The sequence below is a fragment of the Morone saxatilis genome, unplaced genomic scaffold (genome assembly GCF_004916995.1).
Source record: "Morone saxatilis isolate NCDOM2014 unplaced genomic scaffold, NCSU_SB_2.0 Contig0, whole genome shotgun sequence".
Classification (NCBI taxonomy): Eukaryota; Metazoa; Chordata; class Actinopteri; family Moronidae; genus Morone; species Morone saxatilis.
In genome coordinates, this window is record NW_023339650.1 from 1,842,460 (window position 1) to 1,851,967 (window position 9,508).

The 9,508-nt window shown below is 38.9% G+C and overlaps 1 protein-coding gene across 1 annotated transcript in view; it reads right to left on the reverse strand.

Moving 5' to 3' along the window:
* Positions 1-561: 561 nt before the first annotated feature.
* Positions 562-9,508, reverse strand: part of LOC118324077 (kinesin-1 heavy chain-like) — a 17,771-nt gene continuing 8,824 nt past the window's right edge. The window contains exons 14-24 of the mRNA XM_035656219.1: positions 7,911-8,124; positions 7,585-7,702; positions 6,350-6,405; positions 6,161-6,270; positions 5,974-6,075; positions 5,834-5,894; positions 4,525-4,596; positions 3,856-3,960; positions 3,537-3,744; positions 2,410-2,506; positions 562-1,525 (exon numbers count right to left, since the gene is read on the reverse strand). Coding sequence (XP_035512112.1) covers positions 1,519-1,525; positions 2,410-2,506; positions 3,537-3,744; positions 3,856-3,960; positions 4,525-4,596; positions 5,834-5,894; positions 5,974-6,075; positions 6,161-6,270; positions 6,350-6,405; positions 7,585-7,702; positions 7,911-8,124 — 1,150 coding nt within the window. The 3' untranslated portion in view covers positions 562-1,518. The remainder of the gene's footprint in view (positions 1,526-2,409; positions 2,507-3,536; positions 3,745-3,855; positions 3,961-4,524; positions 4,597-5,833; positions 5,895-5,973; positions 6,076-6,160; positions 6,271-6,349; positions 6,406-7,584; positions 7,703-7,910; positions 8,125-9,508) is intronic.

The window sequence follows — 9,508 nt, forward strand, 5'->3', positions numbered from 1 at the left end:
TTTAGGTGGATCTATTGTCAGAAATGGAATATGATATTCATAGGTATGTTTTCATTAGTGTATTATCGCCTGACAATCAGAGTTGTTGTTGTGTTTTCGTTACCTTAAAATGCGTTTGAATGGTTGCAATCTGCACACTGGTCCTTTAAATAATCTTAATGCTTCCCTATAAATGTATCTCACCAGTGCCTTTTTTTCTGTTTTGTGTGGATGCAATCTTCACACAAATAGATAGTATGACCCAAGATAAATTTAAAGTTAAGTACATTTACACAACTACTGTACTTTACTCTACTCTGCTACAGTTCAGAGGGAAATATTATACCTTTTACTCCACTATTAAAATGACAGTAGCAGTTACTAGCTATTTTACAGATTGAGATTTTACATATAAAACATTTGATTGGTTTGTAAAATATGATGTATTGTAGGGACACTTCACCCAAAATCAAAAATACATATTTTCCCTCTTCCTTTTAGGGCTATTTATCCATCTAGATTGTTTTGGTGTGAGTTGACAAGTTTTGGAGATATTGGCCGTAGAGATAGTTACCTTCTCTTCAATACAATGGAACCAGATGGCACTCAGCTTGTGGTGCTCAAAGTGCCAAAAAATACATCTGAAAAGCTCAACAGCAATGTCTCTTTCCAGAAATCATGACCCGGTTACTCAAGATAATCCATAGACCAAGTAGTTTCATCTAGGTAATATTTTCTTTCTACCGAACTACACCCACCAACCGTAGCTGAACGCTAGCTATGTCTGTGGTGCTAGGTGAGCTAGCAGCTCAGTTGAGGAGGGCACCATTAATGTGTAAAAGCACTGTCAGGAGCACCAGCCTCTATCAGTATCTATTAGTAGATCCATGTTTCCTTCTGCGTGGTGATACATGGAAAGAAAATAGTTCCTACATGAAACAACTCACAACAAGGTCTATCTGGTTCCATTATATTGGTGAGAAGGCAGACATCTCTACGGCAGAAATCTCCAAAACTCAGCAACTTACACCAAAATAATGTGGATGGATAAATAGAACTACAGGTAAGAGGAAAAAATATGTATTTTTGATTTTGGGTGAGCTGATGCACAGGCAGAAGAGTGTCACTAAGAGATTTCTGTGATCTTCCTTTGCCCCCAGTTCAGTTCAAAAACCAATCCACAATCTGTGCTTAAACCAAAGGAATCCCGAGAAATATGAAAAACAACAGGACCAGTGCTCTCTCTTCTCTGTACAGCACAACATCAAGGTCTGATACGTACATTCATGTTGGCACAGTTCGGGGCAAGCTGCTGTTAGCAGAGCAGCATGTCACGTCATGTGTTGATTTTGCGTGTGTTTGGTTTCTTTTAGAGTCGGAGGCTTGAAGGACTGCACAGTACAGGCCATACTTATAAACAGTATATACACACTTTGCTGTTGGAAGAATGGTGCAGTGGTTCCAGGTAAAAGTTCAATATTTTGTAATGGAAATGTCTCTGGGCTTCTGGATTCCTGTTTGGGTGACTGTGTTGCATCCTCAGGAGCTGAAACAAAAGAGAAAAGGAAAGAAACTGTACTTTCTGTTGCATTTCCATGTTTGGTTTTGGATGTCTTACGTAGATAGGGAATACATCTAAATAAAAATACAAAATCTCAGAATGTCTTCTTTAGCCAATGACAAGTGACTAATTAAAGGTGCCATATGTAAGATTTTGAGGCATTTTATATATTATGTTTACGCACTAAACACTTTTCATTGCCAATGAACAGGTAACATAACCTAAAAAATATATTTCTCAGTTGCCTGTGATGAACGTCGCGTTTCCACTTTCTCCCGCTGTGAAAAAATGAAGCCCAAATCTATGTTTTAGCTTTAGCTTAGCTTATAAAAAAAGTCTGCTAACAACATCTACAAACAAAGCTTGTGAAATATATTATTATAGATATTGTGGTTTTGTGGTAGTTTGCTTGCCAATGAAGACAATGCAGCAAAATACTGTCAGCTTGCTGCTCCCGGGGCTGATCTGGTTGGCTTGCCGTTTGCAGGTCACTTTGTCGGCTGGCCTTGTGGGGCAGCTGAATGGCTAACATTAGCTTGCTTGCTCGCTAACTTATTGCTAACACAATACTATCTGAGTGGATATGTTAGTTAGCTAGCTAATGTTGGTTTGCAAAATTACTTCTCTAGCTAATGTGATCCATGATACTAACTTATTATAATTATTGACTTATTATTATTATTATTATTATTATTATGACAAACAGTGTGGAGTTTAGCCAATAAAGAATGTCACAAAGATAAGATACAAAGCAAACAATTGCTTTCTACTAGCCAAGAGCAATGCAAGGCGCCTGCAGTCTGCATACAGAGCATGAGCATACACTCAGTTACTATCAATCAGCCAATGATCACAGTGCAGACTCTAACCTGCCGTTGCCCCCTTCCTTGATGATGAGGTTGGACCTGTTGACGCTGGGGTTGATGAGAGAGGCTCCTGGCAGCTGGCCTGGTCTGATGGGCTTGGCTGGGTGGGACACAGAGGGATAACATGGGTCACATACAGAGGGATCACATGTTACTCAGGGCGTATACACAGTTCTCATTTCTTTGTTTGAATGTAAAGGAACAGTTTGGCATTTGTGGAAATAAGCTTATTAACCTTATTTCTGAGAGTTAGATGAGAAGATCGATACCACTGTCACACCTGCATGTTATGTTTGGAGTTTGAGCAAGGGGGGCTAGTTAGCCTAGCTTAGCATAAACACTGAAAACAGGACTAAGCATGGCTCTGTTTGTGAAGCACTATCTAACTGTGTGTTATAAATTAATATCTATAAATGAAGCTTTACGTACTTACCCACTCTGCAGTAGTTACGGGTATTGGGGTGAGACATGGTGCTTAAATAACCAGGAACATTATGTATTGTTTTTTACAGTACAACAGAGGCGAGAGAGCTTCTCCTGATTCATCTGCGTTGAGTTTAAAAGAGAGACTGAAGTAAAAGACAATAAAAAAGTAACCAAAGTAACACTGTCACTGGCTTCCATGCTGCTTTCTTGCTTTTGATGTAAAATAGGGTACATGTTAGATCTCCTTTGTTTAATCTGCACACAAACAGAAATCACAATAAAAACAACAATTTGTGGTTTTGCTTACATTTAATAGTCTATTACCCCCGGGAATTCATTGCACCTGCCTGTTGTTTGCCAAAAAACTGTTACAGCACATAACTTGCTGTAAAAGCACATATTGTCCTTTTTAAATTTCTGTTTGTAAACGGATTAAACAAAAGACTTGTTCTTTGGTGAGCTTTAAAGGTGTCACTAGGTGTTTATTTAAAATTTCCACAGAAATTTGGTGCACCCACATGACAGTGGAATCAATGTTCTCATCTAACTCTCAGCAAGAATGTGAAAAAGTGTATTTTACAAAGTGCTAAACTGTTCCTTTAATTTAATACTTGCCTGTTGCCTCAAAATACTCAGAGGAGGTTTTTCAGAATGCTGTCTTGCAAATCACCACATCATTACTCTACACACCACTCACCACCTACCTATCGAGGGTCTCCTTCCCATGTTTTTGGGCTTGACAGCGTCCTTAATTCGCTCCATCTCTTGCTCGTAGCGCTTCCTGTCGCGGGCTGCGTTCTCTTTGGCCTCCTTCAGAGCAGACTCCAGGGCTTTGACCCGCTCAGCCGTTGCCCGCAGGCGCTTCTCCATTTTAGGGATCTCACCGCGAAGGTCTGCGTTGTCCCGTAGCAGCTGCAGAGGAGAAACAGATAGCACAGAGTAAGGAGAGAGGGTGAAAGTCACTTTTATGATCAGTTTAGGAAGGACGCACTGCAGTAATTGTGTGTTTTTACTTGTTTCTACCTGCTTGTGGACTTTGGTGAGCTGCTCGAGGTTGTTCTCCAGGAAGCAGATCTTTTGTTTCTGGGCAGCGCTGCCTTCTGTGTCATCTGAGTCCATCTGAGCGTTCTGCTCAAGCAAACACAGCTTTATCTCACTGATTTCACTCCATGTTTTACCTCTGCAGTCATTTGTCAGTGGTTTCTTACAACCTAGTGTCTGTAACCAAAACCCCCAATTCCAAAGCATCCTATCTGTGCCTAATGAGATGACAGGTAGCAGATTTGGGCGTATTCTGCGTCTTCCAGGAAAGCCTGCTTTGCCTTTGTTTATCTCATCAAGCCTCAGCCTGGGGGCTGGAGACGAGCGGCATACCGAGGGCCTGGGTCCCCAATTTACAGCTGCTACCTTTGAAGAATCAGATGGCCTACTTATTGCAGACACTTTCTGTTGTGTTCCCCGGATTCATTAAAATTTCATCATAGTGCAAATTAAATGGAGTGCAGCCGCCGGTGCATGAACGAAATATGGATTTGTTTGTTTCGTTGCAGGTAAATGTCGAGGTCGGGACACCAAGAGCTCATGTGATATTTCTTCAGATAGGTGATGAAATCACACAAAAAAAAAGATCCCAGGACCACGACTGCAGGCATAAAGCAGCATGAGCAACTCACATACTGTCAGGACTTTTACCTTTTTGACTCTAGTGGCCAGGTCTTGGACAAAAAGCCTCCTGAGGTTGTGGAGTGTCTGCAGTTCTCGGGCCTGTGTAAAGGCAAGGAGAACCAGCTCAGAGAAGAAAAACAAAACAGTTTGTAGACATTAAAGGGTTGTTGATTCACCAAAGTTACACCCAGACTTTGTCCAGATTTTGAGACATCCTCCCCTGAGATTTCTACCTCCAATCTAATATAAGTGTAGTAAATAGAATTTAATTTGTGTTGCTCACAATCTCAGAGCATAATTCAGCCTTCAGATGACTTGATATTGCTTATCATTTTAGGGAAAACAATCCGTTTTCAGTTACCTGATAGATTTGTGTGTGTCAACTCTTTTTTGTACATACTGGCACTCACAGCATTGAAAATGGGATTTAGTAAATGGTACACTGTTTCTGGATCGAGATGTTGCAAACGTCCATTTCCAATTTTAAAATTGGAAAATAAAAATTAAATGAAATTACATTCACCACCATTGTATTTAAAATCAAATCAGATCTTTCTTTTTTGATAATTGGGTGAGTTCTATGGAAGCCCTGAGAGGCAAGTGAGAAAAAGACATTTTGACTTAGAAATGTATTCTCTAAGTCTGGTCTAAATTGTTTTCTCTCCTCTGTTTATGTCTTAAAGAATATATATATATTATATAATATATATAATATGGAATAATATAAGTTCTTTGTTTATTTTTTTTCATCTGTGAAAACTTTTGCAATCTGTGAAAGTTATGGCAGATGAGAAATGTGTTTTTGTCAGGATTATTTTTCTGAGTAGTTGTAATACTAATTTCAGCTACACAAAGCTATAATGCACCACTACCCCATGTTCTAAATAGGACTAAAAGCATTCATACTTTCTTCTAGGTGAGTTTTCATTTCTCTTAGCGTCGATTAAAATGCATTTCTAGCCAAAAGAAAGGCATGACAGTAATGTTGCATAACTTGCTAAGTATATTTCGACAGTATATGTAACTTGTGTTTAGAGTGCATGAAAAACTTGGAAGAAAATATGAATTCTTTTAGTCCTATTTAAAAGATGGGCTAGTGGTGCACTTCAGCCTCTTGTGGCTGAAATGAGTATTACAACAACAAACCAAAAAATCCCCAGTTAAAACCTTTATTTTTATTTTTATCTGCTCTTCAGTCATAAACACAGGCAAGAAAACAACTTAGACCAGACAAATCGATCACCAGATTTTTGTTTCTCACTTGCCTCTCAGGGCTTCCGTACTCAACTCACCATTTAATTTAATACATATCTAAATGGAAATGCCAATAACTGACCACAGTCTCCTCCAGTCCCTTCAGGTCCTGTCTGGCCTGCTCCCGCCTGTCCTGCAGCACCCTGCAGAGTGTAAGATGGATGTTAGTGCTAATGGCAAAATGGAAAACGGGCTGTGGTAGACTATACGTAGAGGCATTACGTGAGCTCCTGCAGCTGGCGGCTCTTCTCCTGATCCGCAGCCTTCAGCTTCTCGTGCTCCACCCTCAGCCTCTCCTGCTCCAGCATGATCTTCTGGTTCAGACTACACAGATGTCAGTAACAGTATCAGTACGGAACTATCAGTCACATCTAGAGAGATAAGTGTGTGTGGTGATGCTGTGTCTTACTCCTGCAGCTCTGTGATGAGTTTCTCCTTGGTGTCCAGCTCGTCTCTCAGGCTGCTGATCTGTTTCTGATGAGTCTCTCTGTGGGACTGGATTTGTTTCTCAACAGCATCCTGAGGACACACAAACAAACAGCTGTAGTCAGAACTTTGGAGAGCACATGTAGTAAGGGACAGCTTAGTGGGACAATACCTTGACTTCATTGGCTGACTGGATCTCATTCTCCTTCTCCATGGTATTGACTCTCTCTGGAAGAAGAAAAGAAAATCCCAAAGGTGATCATCCCAACCAGGGAACAGTTGTTTTTTCAATTTTGAGCCTCAATCAAACAATAGAGCTGTCCATTCACAAAAACAAAACACATCTGCTTAGATTTATCTCCTGTAAAGTGAAATAAAGGATGTTTTTTCATGATACATCATACATCCTCTTTATGGACAACCAGCAACAAAAAGTCAAATAATATGGATTTCAATCTTTTGTGTCTGTACTTGTTTAGTGCCTTTCAACCATTTTTTACTTTTACACTACATGCCACATTCACATGCATTCATACAGTGATGGCAAAGGCCATCACAAACCGATGCTAACGCATTCATCCACATTCAACTCAAACTTGCATTTAGCTCATCAGTGAATGAATTTTCACTGAAAACATCCATCAAATATCTAACCATAACATATTAATTTCAACAAATATACAGCAGAATAACATTAGATTTATCATATTGACAACAATTTATCATTAAAAAAGTTTGAACTCAACAGAAATATGCAGACTTTGTAGCAATAATACCTTTGGCCTAACACATTTCAATCAACTGCTACAGTTGGCTCAGGTGCTGGATAGGGATGGTACGATATTATTGCGATAAAAAACATTCAAATAAGTTTATCGTGGTGAATTAGCATTATTGGAATAGTCGTGAATACCCTCACATGAGTGACTTGAAAAAAAAACTTACATTAGGGGCTGATTTTATTATGGGTTTGTTCCAATATCCAGATTTGTTACATATTGAATGTTTTGGACATATGAAGGAAAGCAATGGATAGACAATCCACCTGGGCAAACAAAGACTTTTCAGTCAAGAAAAAATATATAATATAAATAAATCACTTTATATATACATATATAAATAGATGTATTGATTTCCTGATATACTTTGAATTGCTAAAAGGGGGAGCCCACCTCTTTGCAGTCATTCCAAAATCCTAAACCTTTGGATTTCAATATACAGCGAACTTTGAGGTTCCTGTCTGAGGTGTCCCTTCTGTTACGCTATAAGAATATTTGTTTATTAACAAAATGTAAGGTTAAGTCACTCCCCTTTTAGCGGGATAATATTGTGAATTATTTGGTCCAGGATAACCGTGAAGAAAGGTCCTGTGCCTGGGTTTGTTATATGCCAGTAAGCTGTGCTCACCCTGGGCTTTGATCCTGACTATTTCCTCATGGAGCGAGTCCACATTTTCCTCCAGCTGTCTTTTCTTCTGCTCCACATTCTGGAGGGAGTCTGTCAGGGACTTGATCTTAGCTTCATGCTGGACACCAACAGGAAAACAAAAAAGAACACAATTATAAACTCACACTAACTCCATGACATAAACCCAGAACAGTGTTACACATGAAAAACCCCATCAACTTACGACGCTGCTGTTTGACTGTTAAACACACAATTTGCCATTTAATTAACTGCCACATTTTGTCACTATGGTGACAGTATCCATGGTGGCGGTGAGCAGCAGTTACCTGGGAGATGCGGAGCTGGCAGGCAGTCAGCTCCAACTCCATCTCCTCCATCTTCTGGGTGCTCTCAGCCTTAGTGCTCTCCAGCTGTTTGCTGCGCTTCACCATCGTCTTTACCTCCGACTTCATCTTGCTGATGTAGAGACGGGCCACAGTGAACTCTTCATCAATGAGACCGCTGCTCTCTTGTTGCTGAGAGGTCGGAAAAACATTAGGCCTTAGAAGATGTGCTTCATGTTGTCTTCGTCATTTTGTCTCTACAGCAATAATTAGGCCTGTCACAAGAATTACGTTATTGACTTATCGTACGATAGATACAAGTAATTATTGCCTGAATGACTCTATAGCCTACCCATGTGCTTTTACAGCCTGTAATAAATCCTCCTAAATATAACACACTGGACAATTAATCAATTATTAACATTGTTTATAATTCACTCATTGACTGAGAACACAGTTTGTCTGACAGGTGATCTCTGACCTGTGCAGTGCACAAAATAGCAGCACAGAACAGACCCGAGTGTAGCTCTAGCATAGGTAAAGTTAAATTCCCACTTGGAACTTCAGTACTGTAAGGACAATTGCCATTTACAGAGTAGCGGTACTGTATGTTTTCACAAGAGATACTCGACCTATCTTCTGCTGAGGCATGGAGTTTAAAATAGACTGGGCATGATTTTAACCCTTCAGCTGTGAGTATATGAGACACTAAAACCTGTGCAAAATGAAACGGTTGCCAAACGCAGCACTGCAAACAAGTGTCAGTGAAGTGTGTTCATAATAATGGCCTACAGTAGGTGTGTTTACTATTGGATAAAATGATCATACGTGCATTATTATATTTCTAAACATGAAACCAGAAGTCCATTTATCAAGAAAAATGCAGAAGATTAGCTGGATCCTGCTTTCCTAATATAAGGATTTGCTGCTTTTCTCTGGTTCATATCTTTGTAAACTGTATGTTTGGGTTTCAGACTGTTGGTTGGAATTGTGAAGAGCATTTTTTTCAATTTACTGACATTTTATAGACTTAAAAATAAATAAACAAGCTAAATAGTAAAAAGGCTGTCACAAGGAAGTGGATACAATCAGAGCCACCCACCATCAGTGAATGGATACATGATATAATACATATCATATATATTATATTTTTTATGTATATATAATATAATGCATGAAATACATATTATGGAATAATGGCTGTCATTCCCCCTTAAGTCCACAAAGATGTTTTTCCAGATTTGAACAAAGTGGACTGAGTACATTAAACCTATAAACCTATAAGGTCAGACATTAGCTAACTTGATAGAATAAATAAGTGGTAATGTGATTTAGATTACTCTTTATTCACTTTTACTTTTCTTTCCTTTTCATTCTTCTCTAATATGAAATTTTCCCACAATTACAGCTAATGTTATGTAAGGACATTTCTGCTGTAAATCATGCACAGTATTGTGTGAATCTACCTGCAGTGGTTGCGATATTGTGTAAACTGATCATTGTGAGATGAAAATGCTTTTCTAAAATAAAATATAAGATAATATAAGATAAATAAGTCGATCAACAACATTTTTTGGCAACTATTATATATATATATATAT